The sequence below is a fragment of the Phycodurus eques genome, chromosome 10, assembly GCF_024500275.1.
Source record: "Phycodurus eques isolate BA_2022a chromosome 10, UOR_Pequ_1.1, whole genome shotgun sequence".
Taxonomy (NCBI): Eukaryota; Metazoa; Chordata; class Actinopteri; order Syngnathiformes; family Syngnathidae; genus Phycodurus; species Phycodurus eques.
In genome coordinates this window covers 29,045,894-29,072,215 of record NC_084534.1, presented here as the reverse complement: position 1 = coordinate 29,072,215, position 26,322 = coordinate 29,045,894, and the positions used below count along the sequence as shown (strand labels likewise).

At 42.9% G+C, this 26,322-nt stretch overlaps 1 protein-coding gene across 11 annotated transcripts in view; it reads right to left on the bottom strand.

Moving 5' to 3' along the window:
- The window catches only part of chd6 (chromodomain helicase DNA binding protein 6), a 60,707-nt gene that overhangs the window by 20,104 nt on the left and 14,281 nt on the right, over positions 1-26,322 (bottom strand). For 10 of the 11 annotated variants that reach the window (XM_061686787.1, XM_061686795.1, XM_061686792.1 and 7 more), the window contains exons 6-36: positions 26,092-26,242; positions 24,840-24,989; positions 23,439-23,504; positions 23,311-23,375; positions 23,102-23,219; positions 22,230-22,316; positions 22,029-22,166; positions 20,699-20,820; positions 20,262-20,505; positions 17,348-17,524; positions 16,225-16,368; positions 15,618-15,716; positions 15,391-15,547; positions 14,058-14,268; positions 13,528-13,723; positions 12,104-12,268; positions 11,023-11,202; positions 10,790-10,900; positions 10,427-10,629; positions 9,426-9,506; positions 9,071-9,195; positions 8,833-8,992; positions 7,981-8,070; positions 6,498-6,601; positions 6,271-6,400; positions 3,583-3,652; positions 3,417-3,480; positions 2,539-2,923; positions 1,710-1,918; positions 1,527-1,624; positions 402-626 (exon numbers count right to left, since the gene is read on the bottom strand). In XM_061686787.1, coding sequence (XP_061542771.1) covers positions 402-626; positions 1,527-1,624; positions 1,710-1,918; positions 2,539-2,923; positions 3,417-3,480; positions 3,583-3,652; positions 6,271-6,400; positions 6,498-6,601; positions 7,981-8,070; positions 8,833-8,992; positions 9,071-9,195; positions 9,426-9,506; positions 10,427-10,629; positions 10,790-10,900; positions 11,023-11,202; positions 12,104-12,268; positions 13,528-13,723; positions 14,058-14,268; positions 15,391-15,547; positions 15,618-15,716; positions 16,225-16,368; positions 17,348-17,524; positions 20,262-20,505; positions 20,699-20,820; positions 22,029-22,166; positions 22,230-22,316; positions 23,102-23,219; positions 23,311-23,375; positions 23,439-23,504; positions 24,840-24,989; positions 26,092-26,242 — 4,525 coding nt within the window. Of the gene's footprint in view, positions 1-401; positions 627-1,526; positions 1,625-1,709; positions 1,919-2,538; positions 2,924-3,416; positions 3,481-3,582; positions 3,653-6,270; positions 6,401-6,497; positions 6,602-7,980; positions 8,071-8,832; positions 8,993-9,070; positions 9,196-9,425; positions 9,507-10,426; positions 10,630-10,789; positions 10,901-11,022; positions 11,203-12,103; positions 12,269-13,527; positions 13,724-14,057; positions 14,269-15,390; positions 15,548-15,617; positions 15,717-16,224; positions 16,369-17,347; positions 17,525-20,261; positions 20,506-20,698; positions 20,821-22,028; positions 22,167-22,229; positions 22,317-23,101; positions 23,220-23,310; positions 23,376-23,438; positions 23,505-24,839; positions 24,990-26,091; positions 26,243-26,322 lie in introns of those variants that run through there. The other variant, XM_061686796.1, reaches the window with a different exon arrangement.

Genomic DNA, 26,322 nt, shown 5'->3' with positions numbered 1-26,322 from the left:
AAAAACCATTAATTTGAATGAGTATTTATATTATAGGCAGTTGTAATCATTCAACAGGTCATAATTGTTGCAAAGAAAAAAAAGATTTACTCTTATGTGTACCAAATGAAATGAAAAAGTTTTGTGAAGATGTTAATGACATTTTTGCTTAATTTGCCTTTTTTGTGAAAGCTAACAAATGCATCTTAATGTCTTCCAAGTTCCCTAAAATTTCAAATCAATTACTTTCTGAAAATAGGACTTTCCCTGTATAAAACCAAGGCAGTATTTAAAAAAAAGAGCTAAATTTGAATATTTTATAAAATATGTTTATTTTTTTATTTTATTTTTTAATTATTATTATTTTGTTTATTTTATTTATTTATTTACAAGTGTCTCTGGCGGTCTTGATGATCACATACCCTGTGAAGATGCGAGGTGTGGTGTCCCCTCACGTAGTTCCTGTGGGCGTCGAGGAAGCTGAGCTGAGGGTCGTTGAGGATGTAGAAGTCTGTGCGACTCAAGCCGTGTCGCGCCGCCCCCACCAGGAGGTCGCGGTCGTGTTTGCCCGGCTCCCACCACACGGGGAGGTAGAGCGAGGGGCGGCACAGCTGCAGGCGGGCCGACAGCAGCGGGTGCCGCAGGACCTGAGGAGCACAACGCCGCTTTGGAGACCTTTCTCATGCTCTCGATCACGTTTTGAAGGTCTCTGTCTTGTCTCGGACTCGACTCCCAAAAGTCTCGGTCTAGTCTGCGTCGCGGACCGGCCGGACTCGGGACCGGTCGACAGTAGCACTGATTTGCTATTCTTCAATAATGTGATAAGGTGAAACAATGAATACTGTCCCTTCAATTTATGTGTTCCGGACGCCCCACCACCCACGCAACGACGGCAGCCTTCGCCGTGTTGCGACTGAGGGACGACCTCCTTGTCCCCCACACGGGAATTAAATTTGGCTTCCTCAACCACAAAGACTTCAAATGTAAAACAACAAGCAAAAGGAAAACACAAATTCTGCAGTCTTCAACCTCGAACTTGAAAGGAAATAAACAGGTAAGCTAACAATAATTGGAATCACACCAGCGAATCTAATTTTGTCTTTCTGAGATATTTCCAGAAAGAAGTTTTAATTCCACCTTCAACTGGCTTTATATAACAGTATATTATACTTATGTCAAATCAACTAAGTTTGCTATTTTCCCCGTTTGTACCATTAGCAGCACTTGTAAGCTAGCTTTATGCTCACATTTCATTTTTCAAAACATTCAAGGATTTATTTTTTGCAAGAATTTAGTTCATAAAACTCATTAGGATTTGGGAGTTTTGCATGTTGCAATTTGGAAGGGTTGGAGACATTGTGTTTTTGGCTGTCAAATGGATTTAACAGAAAATTCAACTTGAAGTGAATGCTCGCTTAACGCTTCAACCTCGTCACGGTTTTTCATCCATCCATTCTCTGTACCGCTTATCCAAAATGGATCTTGATGGTTTCGACTCACAAAAGTCTCGGTCTCGTCTCGGTCTGAAGTATTTTTCATTTGTTTACCTGCTCACGGATCTTGCGGAGAAGCTCGATGCGGTACAACGTCCGAGCGGCTCGCTCTTCCGTCAGAGGCTCGACGGCAACGGCGGCGTCCGCCAGACCTGAACGATTGAGAAGACGCCGTAGCGAGGAGCACGGCCAGGAGACGGCAACACGGAGAGAAGCTAGCGAGAAGAGCTTTCGCACCTTCTTCCTTCCTGGGCGGCAGCTTGCAGGCGGTGCGGCACATGTTGACGAAGGAGTTGAAGTATCGCTCCAGGCTGTCGTCCATCTTCCTCTCCAGTCGCGCCAGCACGCGGAACTGCGACCAGTCGAAGAGCTTCCTGTCGGGGTCGAAGGCCACGCCGAAGGACGACACCGTGCGGTAGAAGTCCATCTGCTCGCGACGCGTCCACCTGGGGAACGCCACGCGCGCTGGTATGAATTTCACGTGCTACTCGGTCAAAAATTTAACACCTCCGCCTTTCACACAATTAACTCCAAATTGTTGATTTTTATCAACTTAAGCCTTTAACACCAAAATTTGTAAATCATTGTTTATGATCTGCCTGTGCCTTTCGCAGAGAAACTGCAAATTCCTTAGATTGTTTTCTGCCTGAGACTTTCACGCAAAAATCAGACAATTGTTGATTTTTATCAGCCTAAGACCGAAATCTGCAAATTATTTTTGATCTGCGTCCGCCTTTTACACAGAGAAAATCCCAATTGTTTATTTTTATCTGCCTGTGACTTTCACACAGAAAACTGCAAATTGTCCATTTTTATCTGCCTGTGCCTTTAACTCAACTCTCCAAAATTTGATTTTATTCTACAAGTGCCTTTCACACAGAGAAACTGCAGTGTTGATTTTTATTAGCCTAAGCCTTTCACACAGAGATACAGCAAATTGTTGATTTTTATCAGCCTAAGCCTTTCACACAGAAATCTTTGAAGTGTTGATTTTTGTCAGCCTGTGTCTTTTACACAGAGACCTGCAAATTGCATCGTCTATGACACGTGTCAGTCATCCACTCGCCTTCTCTGCCACTCCAGAAAAACAGCGTCCGATTCGGCGTGGGTGGCGGAGCAGCGCCTCAGCTCCTCGCCCAGCTGCCAGGCCAGCGCCCCGTCAGCGCGGTGCCCAAACGGGGTGCATCCCGCGCCGCCGCCCATCACCCCCGGGCCCGCCAGGCCGTCGTGGAGCAACAAGTCTGGTCGCAGGAGGGGCTCGCGGCGCAGCGTGAAACGCTGGTAGGCGGCAATGAGGCGACGCAGCCGGGATGTCAACGCCGGGCCGCTGGGCCACAGGGGGCGCGCGTGGACCACGTGCAGGGCCGCCACCCCGGTGCCGCTTCCGGCGCCCCCGCCGAAGGTGGTCGTGACCAGGGTGGAGTCCTGGGCGGCGGCAGCCACGTGCGACTCTACCAAGCGTCAAAGGCAAATAACATCAAAAGGACTGGTAAACTGGTCAGAATTTCACACAGAGATCTGCCAAAAATGTGTTTTTTTTTTTGTTTTGTTTTTTTATTTCTCTCTTTAAATCTGAAAATGTTTTTCACACACTGATATTGCAAAGGTGTTGATTTTTACCCTCCGATGCTTTTCACACAGACATCAGCTAAATTTGTTAATTTCAAGCTGCTGCTGTCTTTCAAACAGAGATCATGCAAGTCATTTTCATACAAACATTCTGCAAAGTTGTTTCTTATCTGCCTGACCCTTTCACACAGAGATCCTGCAATTTTTTTATCAGTTTGTGCCTTTCACACAGATTGACATGTGACTTTCATAGAGATCCTGCAAAATTGTTGAATTTTATCTGCTAGTGCCTTTTCACACGTACAGTAGACGGGCACAGGTGAAGAAACGCTCCAATTTGTGGCACACATGCGTGAAAGGGGGCAAGCGACTGACCTGGTGCCGCGCCATCGTTGTGGGGCTTGTCGGAGGCGTCGGCGCTCGAGTGGATCTCCCCCGCCTGAAGGAAGAACATATACACAACATACGGATGAACGCACGTCAAGAGGAAATGTAGCAGAGCAAGAAAGAGGAGGCGCATATGGAGGAGCGCTGGGCGTACCTTGCTGACGTGGTCTCCTGCTTCGCTTTTGCTGTTTGTGATCTCGCTGATATCTTCCGCTTTCACAACGCTGACAAAACAGCACACATGCAAACACACGAAACACGTTTTATTCGTCTTTGCTTTTTCTTGTCCTTTGTCATTTTTTTGTTGTCCTCTCAAACTAAGTACAAAAGTGTTTGTTTTCTCAGTTACTGTCTGTTTTGAATACTTTTGTAATTGTTTTTTGTTCTCTTTTGTTACTGCTTATGTTTCTCTCCTCTGTCTGTCTGGCTTTCTACCAGAAGTTTTTGTAACTGAAATTGTTGTCTTTTGTTATTGTTTTTTCTTGTCTTTTTCGTGCTATTGTTCTTTTGTTATTACTTTTTGTTGTCTCTCCTTCCTTTGTCTCCTCTCAAAACTAAGTACGAGAAGTCTTTGTCATTATTGCAGTCTGTTAATACATTTGTTATTATTGCTTTTTGTTTTCTTTTTTAGTGTTATTGTTGTCTGTAGTCTTTTGAGTGCTATTTTTGTCTCATTCATTTTTGGCTTTTGTTGCTTTTTTGTTGAGTTTGTCTTTTTTTCCAGTGCTATTGTACTCTTGTTATTGCTTTTGTGTTGTGTTTTTTAAGTGTTATTGTTGTCTTGTCTGTTGTTTGGGTTGTTTTTTTAATGCTCTCTTTGTTATTGCTTTTTGTTATCTTTCGTTAATTACGTATGTTTTGTCTCTCTTCTCACTATCTGTGTCTCAAACTAAGTACCAGACGCCTTTGTTGTTGTTATTGTTGGCTTCTGTTATTGCTTTTTTTTTAATTGCTTTTTGTAATCTCTTCTCAGTCTGTTCCCTCTAAAATTAAGAATCAGATGTCTTTATTATTGAAAGTGTCTTTTGTTATTGATTTTTGTTGTCTATTTGGTTATCATTGCCTTTTGTTGTCTTTTTAGTATTATTATATACAACCCCAATTCCAATGAAGTTGGGACGTTGTATTAAAACAAATAAAAGCAGAAAGCAATGATTTGCAAATCATGTTCAACCTATATTTAATTGAATACACGACAAAGACAAGCTATTTAATGTTCAAACTGATAAACTTGAATGTTTTTAGCAAATAATCATGAACTGAGAATTTTATGGCTGCAACACGTTCCAAAAAAGCTGGGACAGGTGGCACAAAAGAGTGAGAAAGTTGAGGAATGCTCATCAAACACCTGTTTGGAAAATCCCACAGGTGAACAGGATCATTGGGAACAGGTGGGTGCCATGATTGGGTAGAAAAGGAGCTTCCCTGAAATGCTCAGTCATGCACAAGCAAAGATGGGGCGAGGTTCACCTCTTTGTGAACAAGTGCGTGAGAAAATAGTCAAACAGTTTAAGGACAATGTTCCTCAATGTACAATTGCAAGGAATTTAGGGAATTTAGGCCGAAAACCAACATTGAATGCCCGTGACCTTCGATCCCTCAGGCGGCACTGCATCAAAAACAGACATCAATGTGTAAAGGATATCACCACGTGGGCTCATGAACACTTCAGAAAACCAATGTCAGTATATACAGTTCGGCACTACATCCATAAATGCAACTTGAAACTCTACTTTGCAAAGCAAAAGCCATTTATCAACAACACCCAGAAACGCTGCCGGCTCATCTAAGATGGACCGATGAAAAGTGGAAAAGTGTTCTGTGGTACGACGAGTCCACATTTCAAATTGTTGTTTTTGGAAATTGTGGACGTGGTGTCCTCCGGGCCAAAGAGGAAAAGAACATTCCGGACTGTTATGGACGCAAAGTTAAAAGCCAGCATCTGTGATGGTATGGGGCTGTGTTAGTGCCAGTTGCATGGGTCACTTACACATCTGTGAAGGCACCATTCATGCTGAAAGGTACATACAGGTTTTGGAGAAACATACGCTGCCATCCAAGCGACGTCTTCTTCACGGACGCCCCTGCTTATTTCAGCGAGACGATGCCAAACCACATTCTGCACGTGTTACAACAGCATGGCTTCGTAGTAAAAGAATGCGGGTACTAGACTGGCCTGCCTGCAGTCCAGACCTGTCTCCCATTGAAAATGTGCGGCGCATTATGAAGCGTAAAATACAACAACGGAGACCGACTGTTGAACAGCTGAAGCTGTGCATCGAGCAAGAATGGGAACGAATTCCACCTATAAAGCTTCAACAATTAACGTCCTCAGTTCCCAAACGTTTATTGAATGTTGTTCGAAGAAAAGGTGATGTAACACAGTGGTAAACATGACCCTGTCCCAGCTTTTTTGGAACGTGTTGCAGCCATAAAATTTTAATTTAAAAAATATTTGCTAAAAACAATCAAGTTGATCAATTTGAACATTAAATATCTTGTCTTTGTAGTGTTTTCAATTAAATATAGGTTGAAAATGATTTTCAAATCATTGTATTCTTTTTATGTTTAACACAACATCCAAACTTCATTGGAATTGGGGTTGTAGAAGTAGAAGTCTATATCGCTTCAGCAGTCCCTTGTTAATACTTTTGTTATCGCCATTGTCTTTTGTTACTGCTTTTTTGTTGTCTTGTGTTATTGTTATCTTTCCTATTTATTTTTGTTGCCTTTTCATACTTCTTACGTCTCTCCTCTCTCACTCGGTCTGTATTAAACAACTGTGAGTTACTAAAGTCATTTTGGTGTTCTTGTTGCTTGCAGTCTCTTTTGACAGCGCTACCTGTCGGCGACGTCGGCGGCCACCTCGCCTCCTCCCTGCTCGGCCGAGAGCGCGGTAACGTCGGGCATGCCGACCCTCTCCAGGAAGCACAAGTCGGCGTCGGCGCGCATGGCGTGGTAGCGCTCGTACCCTGTTGAAGTGCGTTACCATTGCCCAGAGGTGGGTAGAGTACATGTCAAACTAGCTGCTTCTTCTTAACGCGTCAAGCATCAAGTCGGAGAGCTCACCGTGCTTGTGGACGCCAACGAGCAGAGACTTGTCTGCCTCGGTGTCCCACCACGACGCCGGAATCTCGATGTAGTCGATGTCGGGCAGCGACACGTCCAGTTTGCTGGAGTTACAGGAAGGATACGAAGGTCAGCAGTGTAGAGCGCTGATACGCAGGGGGCTAACTCAGGGTGGCAGAAACGGGTTTTGACTGAATCCATAACAAAAACTGGCTTCAGTCTGCAGACTGACGTAGCAATAAGCACGAGCCAGGAGGAAAGAGTGCAGACAAATAGAGTATGTCCAAAGTTTGGGATCATTTCACACTTGCAACTGCACGTCTCCGGTAAAGTAAACATCGTTAGCTAATTGAATATAATTTTTATTTTTTTTTATTTTTAAAACACAACACAACATGAAAATGTTTATGATATTCGAAGAAATGTTGTGCTTTTTTTGTCTGTTGTAAAGTTAAATAATTACTGAAGGACAAAGCATTGGAAAACACTCAAATGTTTAACCTATAATTGATATCTTTATCGTTTTAAGGGTTAAAGTGCCACAATAAATAAGTTATTTTATTCGTTATTGTCATTTTATTCTGCCATATATTGGAATAGGCCGAAAAAAATAAATAATTCATACAGCCTAAAAAATCCATATCGGTCAGGCCCTAGTTAGAACGAATTGTAATTCATAACAGGTGGTTAGGATAAAGGGAGGAATCAGGACGGAAACAGCTGCTGGTGCTCTTTCAATCGCTTTATTGAACAAACAACAAACTAAATATAGTTAACAAGTACATTCTTTTAGCCGACCTGCCAAACGCCTCAAGTGACACTCAACAAGTAGAGTGGCTAACGCTTTAGCTAGTTATCAGCTGACCAACCGTATATCCCCATTCGCTCACTTCAGCAGCACTCACAAGGCCAGTCCTGCCTTTTAAAGGGACGTGCACAGTTAAAGTCACAAAGAGTACTGTGTAGATTGTGAGACTGGCGACCCCAAGTGGACACAAATAATACCTGAAAATGTTAGTATTTATATGGATGAAGTTTGTTAATATACTATATATAAATAATATAATAAATACTTTGCAGATTTTGTCTATTACGGGGGTGATCTGGAAGGTACCCACTGCGATAAACGAGGAACAACTGTAAGCCAAAAGGTTTGTATTTGTTTCCCCATTTCCTTCCCAAAAATCTCAATGAATCCAGCGGAACCAGTGATGAGGAAGATAATTGGAAGTGCATGTCGTAAATAGGTGTACAGAGAAGATCGCAAGACGTAGCAGCCACATAACGGGAAAGACTGGGAGCCAAACCTCCATCATCGGGTTTGTGGAAAGACATTTTCTCGCAGGTGAGCAGAAAATGTTTGGTCAGATTCTCTTTGAGTGGTTCAGAAAAACATAATGGGTAGTAGTGGCACAGTGTCCGATATTTAGTTGTTAGAATTTGTGCTGAATGGTGAAAAGATGGATGCAGAGGTGCCTCATACCTGGCGGATGTGCCCTCCAGAGCCTGATTGGCTGCTTCACCCAGAACCTCCACCTTCAGGTAGTACAACATCCTCACCCTCAGCAGAACCCTAAGCACAAATGCGCACGCGCACGCACACACACAACACGCACACACACACACACACACACACACGCACAAATACAATTAAAGTTGAGAGCAGCCATGAGCCCCCACGATCGAGCCTTGCCGCCAATAGTGAAAATTTGCGAATAATTGACACCCGTCTAAACAGGTTTTTAATTGCGTGTAGGTTGGTAGGTAGATTTAGATTTTTTTTTTTATTGGATTAGTTTTCAATCAATCACTCATTTCAAAAACACAACAAAAGATAAAGCGAACCAAAAAGGCTATAGCTTATTATGCCTACGCCCTTCTTCTTAACAAAACAAAACCTTGGAGGCTGTAACACAAACAAATTTCAACATCTTGAGTAGTGAAATTAAATTATTAAAAAAACAAAAGTAAAAAACAAACTCGATGCAGAAATTTATCACAAAGTCAACACAAGCAAAGGTTTAAATTTTTTTACAATTTCTTTGTTGATGCCTGATTCATAAACAAATAAATTGTCAAATATTTTTTTCTGAAGGACCTTTGGAAATGGCCAAAATGAGCCAAAAATGTCAGCTTCAGAGTCAAATAGCCGACTTACTATCTCTTTTGGGAACATGGCTTCTTGGGACTTTTTGGGGGTCTACTCGTCATCGACATGTCTACCAAACTTCATGGTGCTTGGTCTAACTCGCTCCCAAAGAGGTGAATTTTCCCAAAACAATTTTTGGTGAATGAGAGACTTAATGATGAGGAGCAAAAGGATGGTTGTGCTGACTTGTTGCAGTGTTGTTTGAGGTGTTTCTTGTAGCTGTCATCCTGCAGAACCACTTCGGGGTTGCAGTGAGCCAGCCAATCGGCGTTCTTCAACTCGGGAACGCTCAGCGGACTCTTGAGTTTGTTGCCCTTCCGCCCGCGAGGAACCGGAGCTGAAAGACCTGAAGACCACGAAGGGGGCGGGGTCAAGGGGGTGTTTGATGGAAACGGACGCAATTGAAAAAGGTTGAGGTTCTGACCCGAGTGGTTGAGCAGCTCCTGGTCCTGGTCCTGGCCCTCCTTGCTGGGGGAGATCAGGTCCCAGATGAAACTCTTGATCTTGTCGTCACCTTTGTAGTGCTTCAGACAGTAAACCAGGAGAGCTCTGAAGAAAAAAATACAACAATACCTAATGCAATGCTCTCAGAAAATATTTCCAATTTAATTTTGATCAACTATTCAACAGACATCTAAATGATTCACCAATTCATCCTTCCACACCCATATCCATTCACAATCCAGTGGTCGATCATCAATCCAAGTGTTCATCAGCCATTCAAACATTCATCATGCATGTATTCCTCATCCATCCATGATGCGGTGTCTGCGGCTGACCTGCAGATGGCCTCCATGTCCCTCTCTGCCAGGTGCCACTTGAAACGACCGTGGTTGAGGATGTCCTTCCAGCGGCCCCACCTGGAAACACCACCCACATCACCATCAAACATCTTCTAATAGTCATACAGTTAAATCACAATCTTCATTTAGATAGCTAGTTCAACTCAAATAGAGATGCACTACACACAGAGTGAAATATTTCATATTTTATCCATTTTTTCCATCCATCCATCCATTTTCTGTCCCGCTTTATCCTCACAAGGGTCGCAGGCGTGCTGGAGCCTATCCCAGCTAGCGGCCGAGAGGCGGGGTACACCCTGAACTGGTCGCCAGCCAATCGCAGGGCATCATATTTTATGTAATATATATCATTTTGATGATTATAGCTCACATCAAACACAATCCCCAAATTCAACATCAACATAAAATAGATTTTACGTAAGAAGCAATCAAGAAACAATGAAAAAGATTTTTATGTAGAAAATAGGCAGGAATTTTTACCCTCTGAAAAGAATTTCCCTAGTGTTTAATGAATCAAAATAATGTATGAGGACTGAAATGGAGTTTTCTAACATATTCTCATTTATTGAGATGCAGCTAGCTACATGTCATTCAACACCATAATTCGTTATTTCTATTTTAACATTTTTCCCTGCTACTTTTTCATCACTGCATTGTAGAGGAGGGCAGAAATCTTGATTAATCGATGCATAGTAATCAAAGAAAAGGAACGGCATGGTGAGCTTCTTAACAATACGCAGCCCTCCGGTACTCCGTCCAGATTTCTCGACTGATTCAAACCACTCCGACTTCGAATTGTTCCACTCGTTCCAAACATCTTGGGAACTATTTATTACATTCCTAAATGTTCACCATAAAATAAGACACAATTTCTCACCTTTTCAGGGTTTCAACAGTTCAGGTTCAGCTCTTCAGCATTCACATGAAATTTCTCCACAAATTAAATTTTCTAGCTTGTACATGTGATGAGGTCCTACCCAAAGATGAGCAGGTTCTTCTCCACGCGGAAGCACTCTGCCCGAAGGTAGCGACGGCCACGCTCCGCCAGGCGGCGGCCGCGACACGGCTTCTCCTCGGAGTCGCTGTCCAGCTCCGAGAACTCCATCAGCTCGTCATCTTCGAACGAGTTGTAGTGGCGCGTCTGCTTCCGCACGCGAGGCGTGTCGATCACTAGGGATTCCTGCGCACGCACGCAGGACATGAGGAAGCAAGAAACAAAGGAAGGAAGGATGGGACGGAGGAAAGAAGAAAAGAGGGAAGGAAGGATGGGAGGGAGGGAGGAAAGAAGAAAAAAAGGAAGGAAGGACCTTTCGGCTTCTGGCTCTTTTTTTTCCCCCTACCTTCTCCGACTTGGAGTCGATCTCCACTTCGGCGATCTTGGCCCACTTCTGCCAGAAGTTAGGGTCGTCTAGAGAGATGTCGGTGCGGTTCCCTGACGAGATGAAGCTGGCCTGATGGGGTTGCGGGGGGTTATTAAAAAAATCAAACGTGGAAACAAAACAAACATGACAGCATCTGCATTAGACTGACCACTAACTGGAAGGTGGTGTGGGAAACTAGCGTAAGCAGCTACCTTAGCGAAGGTGGAGCCCTTTCCCTCAGACTGGATGGTGATGGTCCGCGTACGTCTCTGCAGGATCTGGTCGATGTCCTCCTCGCAGAACTTGGAGCCTTCATCCTCTTCGTCCATCAGCGCGCCGTAAGCGCCTTTCTTCAGCAAGTCCTCCAGCTCAGACTTGGACAGCTGCTGCACCTGCGACAACGCAAGACCGCGTCACACCGCAAAACCCATGAGATGACTTCAGGGACCAATGACTGTCGCAGTCGGGAAGTGTACTAGACTGACCAATCATTTAAAATCCAACCACATGTATTAGACCGACCAATGACTTGAACCTTTCAGGACCTGCATTAGACCAACCAATAATGACAACCGAGAACAACCAATGACCAATAGCCTTCTAGAACTATATTAGACCAAACACTAACTGTACCCTGTTAGCAAATGCATTAGACTGACCAATAAATAAACCTTGTCAGTAAGCATATTAGACCGACCAGTGACCACTAACTACAATTATAGTTATGCCTATTAGAACGACCAATGCCTGGCTAACGTGTGTATTAGAGCGACCAATGACTGGCTAACGTGTGTGTGTGTATTGGAGCGACCAATAACTGGCTAAGGTTGGTATTAGTGACCAATGACTGGCAAACATGCATATTAGAGCGACCAATGACTGACTAAGGTATGCATATTAGTGTGACCAATGACTGGCTAACTTGTGCATATTAGAGTGACCAAAGTCTGGCTAATGTGTGCGTATTAGAGCGACCAATGACCGGCTAAGGTGTGTGTGTATTAAAGCGACTAATGACGTGCCAACGTGTGTATTAGAGAGATCAATAACTGGCTAACATACGTATTACCGCGACCAATGACTGGCTAATATGCGTATTAGCGTGACCAATGACTAACGTGTGTATTAGAGCGATCAATGACTGGCTAAGGTGCGTATTAGAGCGACCAATGACTGGCTACCATGCGTATTAGAGCAACCAATGACAGGCTAAGGTGTGCGTACTTACCGCGACCAATGACTAGCTAAGGTGTGTGCATTACAGCGGCCAAGGCGTGTTGCATGTGCGCGTACACCGTTGAGCCCGCCCTTGCGGTTGATGTCCTGCAGCACGGCCTTGTCCAGGCCCAGCTTGAGGCTGGCCTTGTCGAACATCTCCCGCTCATACGAGTTTCTGGTGACCAGCCGGTAGACTTTGACCGCTTTGCTCTGCCCGATGCGGTGGCAGCGCGCCTGTGCCTGGTGATGGGGGACACGGGAACAGGAAAAAACTTTGTCAACGTGATGTCGGAGTAACACGGGACATTTACGGTTCGCTTCTGTCAAGTTGACTTGGGGCTGCACAATTAATCATTTAAAATGCGGGCACTGCATATGTAAAGCACTTAATTTGCAGCAGTGCCCGCAATCCTAGTCAGCCAGCTACCAGAGGGCGAACGTATGGTTAAGGTTTCATTATGGGCTACCACCGCCCTCTGCTGCCAACTTCAAAATAAACGTCTAAAATGGCATGGGGGGGGAATAATAATAACTTACATTTTTACACACCAAAACATTCTTGAATAAGCGGGAATAAACTGAAGCGGAAAACCAAACGAAAAAAAGAAAAACAGAACTTTTTTTTTTTTTTTTTTTTTAATGAATTTTATTTTGTGCCCTGCAATTGGCTGGCGACCAGTGCAGGGTGTACCCCGTCTCTCGCCCGAAGATAGCTGGGATAGCCTCCAGCACCCCCGCAACCCTAGTGAGGATAAAGTGGTACAGAAAATGGATGGATGAATCATTTTTTGTTATTTTTAAAACTATTCCGCGGAAGCCAAACCACGAGTATGCGCGGATGTCTCAATCATATTTTTTTGCACCAATGTCCCAGTCATTAATTTTAAGGATCTGCCGATACCGAGACCCAATCCCATACCTTGACAATGCATTAAAAAATTTCGTGTGTGTTTTTTGGATATACATGGCAAATAAAGATGATTCTGATTCAATTAAATATAGGTTGAACATGATTTGCAAATCATTGTATTCTGTTTTTATTTATGTTTTACAAAATGTCCCAACTTCATTGGAATTGGGGTTGCACTTTCGTGTAATTGTATTTATATATTTTATCTCTTTGACTTATAATGACAGTACATGCCGCTACGTAGTTGATGGTGACGTCGCGGGCGTGACTCCGCTTATCTACAAATGACATTACTGAAGTATGACCTTGTTAAATGCAACAAGCTTGCTTGTCACAAAAAATTCACACTTGTTAAACTTCTATTTGAAACCCCGCCTCTTCCCTCACTTTGCAGGAGCCCTGCGGCATTATGTCGCCTCAAGATTGAAAGGTTGTTGTTTGCCTCAGTGCTCCTTTGGTGCAGAAAGAACTGATCAGCCACGAAGGAAAGTGCGCACAGATTTATTATCGCCAACTTAAATTCCTGCCTTTTCCCATGGAAAGGTTCACATTTTGAAAATTGGCAGTTGTTGGCGACGTCAGCGGCTACCTGCAGGTCGTTCTGCGGGTTCCAGTCCGAGTCGAAGATGATGCAGGTGTCGGCGGCCGTCAGGTTGATGCCCAGGCCGCCCGCCCGGGTGCACAGCAGGAAGACGAAGCGGTCCGAGTCCGGCTTGCAGAAGCGGTCGATGGCTGCCTGTCGAAGGTTGCCACGGACGCGCCCGTCGATGCGCTCGTACGTGTAACTGCGCGCACGCATGCACACACACACACACACACAATGTTGTGTTACTAAGTCGATTAGACCAATCAATGACTTCAACATATAAGTTTATTACACAAAATGTTAGAATCCCGTCGTGAACTTTTGTACAGCGCAGTTCAGTTGTTTTGAACTTTTTTAAATTTCATCTGATGTTTACATTAGGCTGACCAATAACTCCAACCTTATTAGACACACCAATGAATGGAACCTTTTAGTAACGTCCAACGACTGTAAGCATTGTAGTAAGTGTATTTTGCCAATCTGGGGCATGAAGTAATTTCCTTTCCAGAGTGTGTGATGCCCAGTGGCCTCACCGCCTCTGAATGAGGTAGTCCTCCAGTATGTCAAGGCAGCGGACCATCTGCGAGAAGACCAAGACCTTGTGTCCTCCACTCAGCAGTTTGGGCAGCAGCTTGTCGATGAGGACCAGCTTGCCGGCCGCCTGGATCATGGCCTGCAGCTGCAGGTCGGACGTGTCCGGGCCGTGACTCTTCCGGAAGCTCTCCAGGATCTTCTCCTCGGCTCCTACCGCAACCAAACGACAGACGCTAAAAATCTACCGACGCACCACGTGGAGGACAAGAGCCACTAGTAACTATAAGCTAGACCAAGCAAACAACTTGAATCTGGTAGTAAGTGTATTCAACTGACCAATAACATGTACAGTAAGTGTTGAAAAAGTATGAAGCCGGCCAATACCTTGAACAATGCTTTAAATCGGCCAATGACTTGAACCTGATAGTAAGTGCCTTCAAGTGACCAATAACTTGTACATGTTAGAAATGTAGAGCTGACCAATAAGTTACTAACTGTATTAGACTAACCAATAACTAAAATCTAGACCATCAAATAACTTTAATCTGGTAGTAAGTGGATTCAACTGGCCAATAACTTGTAAGTGTGAAAAATATATCAGACCAACCAATACCTTGAACGAGGCTTGAAACCAGCCAATGACTTGTACCTGTTGGAAATGTCTTAGGCCAACCGATAACTTGAACATTGTCGCCATTTTCATTTAGCCCGTCTATGGATCTTCATATTATTTGTTAGAATTCAGCTCGGAGATAACTGGAACCTATTGGTGCTGTGTTAGACCAACCAATAACTCAAAAATAGACCGGGGATGACCCAGGACACGCTGGGGAGATGAGGTCTCCCAGCTGGCCTGGGAACGCCCCAGAAGAGCTGGAGGAAGTAGCTGGGGAAAGGGAAGTCTGGGCTTCTCTGCTGAAGCCGCGGCACAACCTCGGCTCAGCGGAAGACGGATGGCTGGATGGATTTATGCTCATTTCCGTTCGCCACTCTATGGCTTTTCACATTATATGTTAGCATTAAGCTAACGGACTTTGCTTAGAATGATTGGGTTTGGTTGAGGACTTTAGTGTAGAATGTTCTTTTGTTGAATGTATCGGTTTTACAGTAAACACCAAACGGGACTGACAAATCAGCGGCTTGAAACAAGCATGCTTTGCCTCTTATTTGGAGCGAGTCTTCTTTTCATCTGTGCAAAGTGATGTCATCTGATCTCTAGTCTCCCACTTGTTGACAGCAAGAGCGTGAGAACATGCTAATGGGGTCGTGTCATTTGGAGGGCGCCGCGCAAGACTTAAGTCCATGTGAAAATGTAGGAGTTCCAGGTCTCACCAGTGATCAAGTAAGGGTGATTGCAGCACTTGCGCAACTCCATCATGGTGTTGATGAGGTTGGGCATGTTGTGCTGGTTGGCTCCTTTGGACAGGAAGGAGAAGTTCTTCTCCAGGATGGCCCGGTAGTACTTCTTCTGCATGTTGGTCAGCTCCACCTGCAAGAGGACAGAGGGAAGCACAAGTGTGTCTTCCAGCATCTGAGCAGTGAGCGGAGAAAAGTGTTACCTCGATGATGGTCTCCTCTTTGGGGGCCAGGTTCTTTTCCACGTCGTCCTTCAGCCTCCTCAGCATCATGGGCTTCAAGATGGCCTGAAGCTTCTTCACCTGGGAGTGAAACAGTTTACAGATTCATTTTAAAAAAACAAAAAACAGATCAATCAATTATTTAAATAATAGTTGTAACTTTACACTGCAAAAACTCAAACTCTTACCAATTATATTTGCCTTATTCCTAGTAAAAACTAATTAAAATAAGATTCATCCCCTAAAAGCTCTCATTTTTAGATTATTTTCACTTGAAATAAGAAAGAAAATTGCCCAAGGAGTAAGATTTTTTTTCCTGACTTATTTCAAGTAAAGATTATCTTGAAACAAGTGAAAATGGTCTAAAAACCACTTCCTTTTTAGGTGATGAGTCTTAAATCAGATTAGTTTTGCCTAGAAATAAGAGAAATATTCGATTCTGTTCGATTTGGAGTTTTTGCAGTGCACTTTTGACAGCTTGGATTTTGATCCCCTTTCAAAATCTTTACGGGAAGTCGCTTGCTATCCACCTTAAGGTCGTTGCTTGAGTACTAGTTGACCAATGGGTTGTAGGGTTCAAATATCTTACCTGCTCCTCGGTTTTCAGGTCACCAAACTCGTCGAGGAAGCCGCTCTCCGAGGGGAACTGCAGTGGCTCCAGGAAGTTGAGCAGGCTGAACAACTCCTCAACAGAGTTCTGCAGCGGCGTCCCCGTCAGCAGGACTTTGTGCTCCTGCACAAGTAAGGCTCAAGTCTCAAGTCTCGGGTCTCAGGTCTCAAGTCTGAGCCTTCAACTCCCAGACAAGTCCCAAGTTACGGCGGCACAAAATATTAAGCGAGCGGAGCGGCAACTTGCATTTAACCGCTTGACAACATCCGCAATCAGGATTAGACCGACCAATGACACGTTAGTAACTGTATTAGACTGCCCAATAACTCAAACCTAGACCAACCAACAACTTGAAGCTTTGAGGACTATATTAGACTGACCAATAACCCAAAACAACCACCACCACTAACGCATGTATTGGATCGCCCAATGACTGAAGTCTCCAACCGGTTAGCAAGTATATTAGACCAGAGAATAACTCTTAGTAACTGTGTTATAGACTAAGCAAATATACAAACCTGGAACAACCAATAATTAGAACCCGTCAGACCTGGATTAGATTGACCAAAAACTTGAACCGAGAACAACGATAACTAAAACCTCTACGGGTACTAGACCAACCAATGACTTGAACAAGTTTGTAACTATACTGTATTAGACCGCCCAATAATTTAAACCAAGTCGACCAATAACTCAAACCTCTTAGTAAGTGTATGAGACCGACCAATAACTCTTAGCAACTTTATTAGACCGAGCAATTATTCAAACCTGGAACAACCAATAATACCAGGAAACTGTTACAACTGTATTAGATCGATCAATAACTCAAACCTGTGTGTGTATTAGCACAACCAAAAACTGTTAACTAGAACAATTTATAGCTCAAAATCATTTAGAAATACGTTAGACTGACCAGAATAGACTTTCAGTATCTAAAATAGAAGGAGCAATGACTCAAACCCAGACCAGCCAATAACTTGACCGTTTAGTAAGTGTATGAGACCAACCAATAACTTGAACCTTTCAGAACTATATTACAACAACCAATAACTTGGAGCCGTTAGTAGGTGTGTTGCGTGTTCACGCGTGTCCGCGGACTGACCAGGTTCATGAGCTTGAGTCCCTCGAGCAGCTTGCAGTTGCGGTTCTTGAGGCGGTGCGCCTCGTCGATGACCACGCAGCGCCACTGCAGCTTCTTCAGCTCGGGGCAGTCGGCCATCACCATCTCGAAGGTGGTGATCAGCCCGTGGAACTTCAGCACGCTCGGCCCCGCGTTGCCCTGCCGGGAGCCGCGCAGTTAGCTTCGTGCTAAAGCTAATTAGCACTGCCGTTGCTCTGCTGTCCCTTCGAGCAACGACTGAACACAAATGGCTCAGCGACAACACGTAGACCAGGAGTCACCAACCCCCAAGGACCACATGAGTAGCTGGCTGGCCTACTCTGAAAACAGCTCACTTGCGATGGGACATTGTGATTTTCTAGGAATGTTGTAGAAGTGATCATTTGTAAATGGTGGTAGAAATTTATAGAAATAAAGTGTGGCATATTGATTTTTTCTTAATTATTGTGAGAAATCATTAACGTGATCAGTGTCTTCACATAAATAAATATTAATTATTAATAATGTTTAATATTAACATATTATTAAAGGTAATTTGAGCAAATTTGTTATTTCGAAAGTGTGTATTGAACTGATAAGCCTTTGCATTTAATCGGCACCAAAGAGGTCGCTCTCATATTAAAAAATATTGCTGACGTAGACAGACAATTAGAGGTGCAACCATTAATCGACAACTCGATTTTTGATCATCGCTTAATAGTTTTGAGACCTCGTTTAACGAAAAACTGCACAAATCCTGAGAATTTCAGCCGCTCAACAGTAAATATTTACAATTATATCTATTACAGTAACACAGCATACATTTCATCAATAAGACATTTGTAAACTACTTCTGGAAAAAAAAAATCTAAATAAATAAACATCTTTGCCGTTTTGATCTTACAGACCAAAACAGAAACTGAATCAGAAACAATTTGTTTATGCATTTTCTGCACTGTCAATTTGAAAATGTCCTGTTTTTTAATAAAGGAATGGAAATTTTAAAGTCTAATTTAATCCGATTCATCGATTAACCCCCAAAAAATAACAGATTATTAAAATAATCGTTAGTTCCAGCTCTACGGACAATATAACAGTACTCGCCGTCACAGATTTTTCATCCTCTGCGTGGAGTGACAAATATTAGTGCTGTACTGATGAGGAGTTCACATGTACGATCGCTGCAATATGATTGGCTGCTGCATAGAGGCAAGGACTGCCTAGAGCTCAAGCAGGATTCATAACGCCGCAATGAACAGTATCACCGTCTGCCAGGTGGCCAAGGCGGGCACACCAGAAGGAGCAGCATTTAATTGATGCAGTGGAATTAAAACTGTTCAATTCTATTTAATGATTTCATGACTGCATGTTTTTATTCAGTACAATATTATGGAGTGCAATTTTTCCTAATTTCCCTCCTTTAAAATAGACATTACAACTGTTTTTGTTGTTTTTGGGGAGTTTGGTATGATCAATGGCATTTCCATTCATTTCAATGGGAGAGGATTTCAGACCCTGGTCACGGGAAATGTGCATTCAAAAAATTAAGACTCATTTACATATAATTTGACCACTAACGGAAAAGACATGGCCCACTGAATTTCCCCTTGAAAATCAATTAATTTGACTCATATGAGTATTTAAATTAGATAGGTAGTTGTCATCATTCAAAAGGTCCTCATTGGTTCTAAGAAAAAAAAATATTGTAATGTTTTCCATACATTTAATGCCAAAATGTCTGTTAGGGGTCCAAAATGAATGATATGTTTTCTGAAGATGCTAATGACATTGTTTTCTCCTATTGCATAATTTGCCTACTCCACAAAAACTAACACAAATGCATCTCGGTGCCTTTAAAGTTACTTTCTTTGCTTCTTTTACAAAAGTCCCTAAAGTTGTCCATCCATCCATTTTCTGAGTCGCTTCTCCTCACGAGGGTCGGAGCCTATCCCGGCGGTTATCGGGCAGGAGGCGGGGTACGCCCCGAACGGGTTGCCAGCCAATCGCAGGGCACATACAAACAAACAACCATTTGCACTCACAGTCACACCTACGGGCAATTTAGCAATTTTTCTCCAATTAATCCATGTTTTTGGGATGTGGGAGGAAACCGGAGTGCCTGGAGAAAACCCACGAAGGCACGGGGAGAACATGCAAACTCCACACAGGCGGGGCCGGGGATTGAACCCGGGTCCTCAGAACTGTGAGGCTGACGCTCTAACCAGTCGGCCACCGTGCCGCCCACTAAAGCTGTCTTTACCATTAATGAGTTTATGGTGCTGCAATACACCAGAGGGATCTGTGAGCTTAAGTGCCAGGATGAAGCAACCATTTTGGATTTATGAGCTATGAAAATGTATGAATTTGTGTCACTGTCACAACTGTTGCGTGTCTTTACCGTTACTAGGATTGTATAAAGACAAGCGTGTAATGGCTGTAACGAGCACTTGGGTTCATTTTTGCATTTGAATCCGCAGAGTTTGAAGGGCAACACGTTGAAATTGTGCAACTCGCACTATTTTTATGAAGCAGTTTGTCGTTACCATTGTGCACTTTTGTCTTTTTCCTGTTACGCAAGAAGTGTATTTCACCGCCATTTGGTCTCTCAGTAAGGATTGCCTTTATTATGAATGCTTCAAATTTGAAATTATCAATAACTTTTTGAAATAAGGACTAAGTGTTGGAGACATTTACCATATCCAGTACTGTAAACCCTAGGCAACTTCAAAAAATATGAAAAATATAAAGTGTCTTTACTGTTCTTGATCAAATTGTATGAAAATGACCCTTAAAATTGAGTCCACCTGCCAAGGTCGGAGTGCATTTATGTTGATCGCAACATGCCCCCCCCCCACAGCAGGCCAACACTAATCTTGTCGTGAACAGTGTACAGATGAGGAGAGTGGCAAGTGGAGACCTGCGCGTCGCGGTGGAACATCTCGTACTGCAGGATCATCTGGCGGCTGATCTGCGAGCCGTGGTACACGATTACGTTCATGCGCGTCCACGTGCGGAACTCCCGCTCCCAGTTGGTGATGGTGGACAGGGGCGCGATGATGAGGAAGGGCCCCCTGATGCCCATGCTGAACATCTCGTACAGGAACGTGATGGACTGGATGGTCTTGCCCAGGCCCATCTCGTCAGCCAGGATACAATTCTTCCTGTGGCGGGCGGCGGGCGGGCAGACAGGGGGCGACAACGTGCGAGGAAGGAAGGAACACCTCAACAAACATCTACACTGTGTGTATGCATCTACCAGTGTGTGCATGTCTGTGTATTTGTGTGTGTGTGTGTCTGTATGTGTGTGCGTCTGTATCAGTCTGTGTGTTTGTGTTTTTCCGTGTGCGTGTTCACCTGTTGTACCAGTTGAAGAGCAACCAGTTCATGCCTTCCAGCTGGTACTCCCTCAACTGGTTTCCGTTACGATAATCCCGAGAGCGCTCCAACTTCTGCCACTTGTCAGGGAGAGGGCGCTCCTGAACGCAAAGACAAAATACACACTTGTATTTACGCACAAAAACACTGTACAGCGTTGAAAGCCCATATTTGCAATTCGTTCATCGCAAATTCACCGATTCGCTGATTTCTTTTTTTGTGAACAATCTCCCATTATTTGCTGGAAAAACTCCAACCTTTGCGCTGTTTTTGGGCTCAGGCCAAAGTCATAGAAAAATAGTACTTTGCCGCAGTCTTCTGGCATCTTTAGAAAATTTTTAAAACTCTAATCACTTGCGGATTTTCGCGACTCGCAACAGGGCTTGGTACTTACCCCTCGCAATTCACTACACTTTGCCACGAAAAGCACAAGTGATAATATTTGAAAGTTGTACTTTCCCACAGAACTGCAAAACTTGGAAATTAAAACACATTTACATTTGCTCACAAAAGGCTAGAATTTGAATGGAAATGCCCCCCAAAATGCACTATTCTGACATTAAGAAACCATATTTTCCCACAGAAAGGCTGCATAAGATATTTTTAAAAATATTTTATTTTCCAATGACCAAAATCAGAACTGAACACAAATTCCCAAACAGTACTTGCCACAAAACGCACAGAAACACAAAAGGTCCACCAGAAAAAGTAGCATTTTTGCACAAAAACACTATGATTTGTCACAAAATGTGTAAATATATTTTTAGGTTCCTATGGAAATGCATTTAAAACACAATTTGTTCACAAGAAGATTTTAGGCATTATATTGTGCTATCAAATGTAAAATGTTGCTTCAACAAGTTAATTTACCATTTAAATACAAAGTTTTGACATTAAGACACTATATTTGGTCAAACAAACATTATACATTTGTCATGTCCATAATCACAACTGGATAAAAATTCCCACACGCCTTAGAAAAAACAATTCTCACTAACAATTTTGTTGCCAAAATCTGTGGAATATTTGTGGATAAAAATGAAAACATAAGTCAAGACCTGTAATTTGCCAAATGAAAAAATAATAATAATTTTCAGGTATTATGATATCATATGTGGGCATATTTACAGAACAATTTCAGCTCAGGAAAGCTGACATCCAGACCTTCGATTTGAGGTATGACTAGACGTGGTTTGCTGAAAGTTGATTTTTGAACTTTTAGATCTAGAGTTTAATCTTCCCACACTGTAGAATGTTCCAGAAGGTTACTTCCTGCCAGGTCTATCTGCTTCCTACAGCGTCTCCTCACCAAATGTCGCAGGTCAGGCGGCAGCTTCTGGATCTCCTCAAACTCTTTGATTTTCTCCGGGTCCAAGTCCTCCTGGAGCTCCCAGGTGGCCTCCTCGTAGGACAGGCTGCACCACTTCACCAGGTAGTGCGTCACCTCCTGAACACACAAACAAATGCGGCACTCGTGTGCTTGTATGCGAGTCTGTGATGCATCACTTACCTCTCCGGTCTCCGTGTCCGTGGTAACGGCCACCTCCAGCACCCTGTCCACTTCCACGTAGTCGGGATTAAATAAATCCTCATCAGGCTGGAAGAGGAACAAAACAAGAACAAGAGAAATATGATATTGATGATGATATGGACCGTAGATGATGAAATCCCGAAATTCCTTGCAATTGTACGTTGAGGAACATTCTCCTTAAACTATTTTCTCACTAATTTCTCACTAATCTCATCATGTGTGGGACACGTCCCATCCACCGGGCTGCTCTCGGGTGGACCCCTGGGCCCGATCCTGCCCCTCGATTGATCGGGTGGGGTCCTCAGCCTCGGCGGTGCGGCCACAGCAATTACAGGACACTTCTGTCTGTCTTTGTGAATGTAAAACGGCGTCAATTCACTTGCACGTGTCCGCAGGCACACACCTCTGGGACTCTTTTCACTGGGTGTGGGGCCACTTACTTATTGCGACAAATAACTCATAAATATGCAAATTGCTTGTGTATCCCTTCACTCATACTATCGTCCAATAGACTTTTATAATTTACATAGTCAATCCCAGCCCACTTCAGTTGTACAGCCGGGTTCACGACCCTGGTCCTGCATGCTTCTTCTCCTGTCCTTGTCCTGTCCTTCCCTCCTGTCCTTTGGGGGCTGAACTTTTGAAAATGTAGGGGACATTACCAAGAATCCTTTATGAAGTACCCTGGGAAATTTGGCAAAATGAGCAATGCAAAATGCCCGATTTCCTGTCTCTTTTTGGGCATGGTTTCTTGAGACTTTTTAGTGGCTCTACTCATGACAGACATGTCATGACGTGTTGAATTTTCGAAAAACAAAAATCTAAGGGTGTGCAGCAATGCTGGCGGTTACCTCGCTGAAGAGGTGCTTCATCTGCGCCCGTTTGGTCCTGAAGCGTTTGATTTTTTGGTGGATTCTGGGATCTTTCTCCAGCTCGTCCAGCGTGGCCCACTTGCAGTGCAGATAGGAACTGACACACCCAGCAAGAGGATGAACGTCAAAATAAATGAGCTGACGAAAATGAAACTTCATTGTTGAAGTTCAGACAGAAGTTGACTCACAAGTTTCGGTACTTGACGTAAAACTCTTCCGTCTCCTCGCCTTGTTCCTCCGATGACGACGACGTCTACGTGAAGTCAATAAAACTCAGAAGTTGAAGAAGAAAAGAAATCCCATCAAACGCGTTTACCTCCTTCTTGAGCGGCCGCACGGAAAGAATCTTCTCAATGATGTTGGCCTCGTCCTCAGGAGGCTCCTGAAGAGAACACCAATTGGGTCACTTCTTTATGTAAAGAAAAAATATTCTGGATGTGTTCTCGGGTGAGTTGTTTTTTGTATGTGACACACACACACACACACACACACACGCACGCAGACACACACACAAAACTACAATATTTCAACAAATGTAGTTTTCCAGAAAATATTTTTCTTCTGCATGAAAATGTTTTGTCATTATATTTAAACAAAGAACATTTTTTTAAAAGCAAAACCTTGGCATTTTGCTAGTTTTTCTTGAGCTTTTTTTTTTTTTCCATCTCCAATTTTTTTTTTTTTTAAGTTTTTCTGTCTCTAAAACACAAATAAAAACTAAAATCTTGTTTTTTCCTTGGATGTGAGTTTTTCTTTGGATGTGAAACATTTTTTAAAACGTTTTTTTTACCTTTAGGTGTTTACCTGAAAATGAAAAAAACACCAAATGTGTTGTTTCTTTTCATTCAAAACATAAAAATCTTTCATATGAAAAAGATTGTCATTATATTATGAAATTTTTTTTTTTTTACGGTTCTAAAAATTAACTCTTGACACTTTGCATTTAGATTTTTCCTTTTATACAAATAAAACTAAATTCAGCTTTACTTTAAATGTCCAAATGTTTTTCTTCTGTTTTTCTTTTTTGTTGTTTTGGGGGAGGGCTAACAAAATTTGGAGGTACAGGAGGTTCAATTGTTGTGTTTTCTTCCTTTTGTCCAAAACACAAAGAAGAATTTTTTTTTGCTTCTGGATAAAAAAACGTTTTGTCTTTATATTGGATATAAAAAAAAAATAAAAAATCTTGAAACTCCTTTTATCCTAAATGCAAAACAAAAAACAAAATTCGTTTTTTTTTTCATCTTAATTTTGTGCTGATTTTTCAATTAACATTTTTATTTTGTTGTTTTGGGGGAGAACTTGCAAAATTTGGAGATACAGGACTTTATGTTTTAATGTTATGTTAGTGTTTCTAAGAAACAAAAATTATGCAAACCAATTTAAGAATATTTTTGTTGTTTTAGGGGGGAAAACCTCTGAATTGTATTTTTTTATTATTCCAGCAACAAATAAAAAAATAATTTTATTATTTATTAGTTTTATCCAAAACAAAAAGGTGTTGGGGTTTTTTTTCAGGTTAAAAATGGATACATGAGTTGAAAAAAAATCTGTTTTTATAAAAAAAAAAAAAAAAAAACAGATCTAATTTTCTACAAAACCTTTTTAAACAAATTTTAAAAAAACAATTGTAGTTTTGTTTTCTTTTTCTGTGAAACAAAAATAAAATATATTGTTGTTGTTTTTCAATTTAAATGAAGCGTGGATGGTTTTCCCGTACCTCCGCTTGCCAGGCCAGCGCCGTCGCGTTGAGCGCGGCGATGCGTGCCGCTCCCAAGACGGCGATGGTCTCCCCGTCGTCGTCCACCACCTTCAGGTCCAAATCCTCGTTGTACTTCCTGCGCTTCACTTGACGGCCCGAGCGGCGCTTCTGAACGAGAGGGACAGAAAAAACATCAACGAAAAGTAAAACAAGTCGGGGGGCCGTACGCAATTGTGAACACTAACCGTACAGTATGTTGACTTCGGCTTGAAAAGAGAAAATACATTACTATTAATATATATTTAACTCATTCACTGCGAGCTGTTTTCAAAGCAAAGGTCCCCATATTGCCAGATCTCTGAGAGAATAATATATTTTTTTCTGCGACAATATAAGCCTCGAACCTACCAGAAGAAAATGTAGACATCGACTTCCTGATCCACCTCACAAGGATATACAGCAATGACACCAGAATGTCATTCGGACTGGATAAGTGCGGGCGAATGACAACTAGACGAAGGAAGATGATAACAACCGAAGGGATAGAACTACCTGAGGGCAGCATAACAGTACAGCACAGCAACAAATACCTTGGAATTCCACAGGCAAACGGCAACCACGAGGAGGCCGTTCGAAGGGCAGCCACAGCCAAATCTGATCTGAGGCAGATCCTGAATAGTCAGCTGAACGGCAAGAATAAGATCCAGGCTATTAACACCTATGCCCTGACAGTAATCAGATACCCCGTTGACATAATACCCTGAAATGCAAGCCACTGACATCAAGACAAGAAAGCTCCTTACAATTCACCCCAAGTCCAGTATTCTGAGGCTGTACACAAAGCGAAAAGAGGGGTTTGGCTAAGGACCCCCGAAAATGGCACCTATGAAGAGATACGCTTACGAAGCACAGTTTAAACTGCAAGCTATCAGTTACGCGGAGGAACATGGGAATCGAGCAGTCGGATCGGACCGATGTCGGTATCAGTCAAGAGTCAAGGCTGCAATATTGGTATCGGATCAGTAGTGAAAAAGTACCAAAATCTGTGTGTCCCGATCCAACTTTTTGACTATGTGCGTGTGTAAAAAATGTTTGATGCATTTGTGAATGTATAACAGGATTTCAGGTACACAATCCAAAATATCATCTTGGGAACTCTACTACTGTACATAGAGAGTGTTATCACTGTATAGTTTTGAGTTGAAAATAAACTATTTAATTGAATTATTTTTCCGTTGGACGTGACTGTAGAAACAGATGCCAGTCTCACCGCATGGTCCATGGGGTCCTGACTGTCCTCTCCGCCCGTGTTGACGGACAGCGAGGTGGTGTCGTCACTCTCCGCCGCCTCGGGAAGAGCTGCCGTCTGCGTTCTCCTCTTGGCCTTCTTCTTCCTCTCCACCGGGGCGGCGCCAGGATCTCTGGGGAGGAGGAAGAAAAGCAGAGTCAGCATTTTCCCTTTCGGTGCTTTCTCGGCTCTTACCTGGGTTTGCGGACTTAC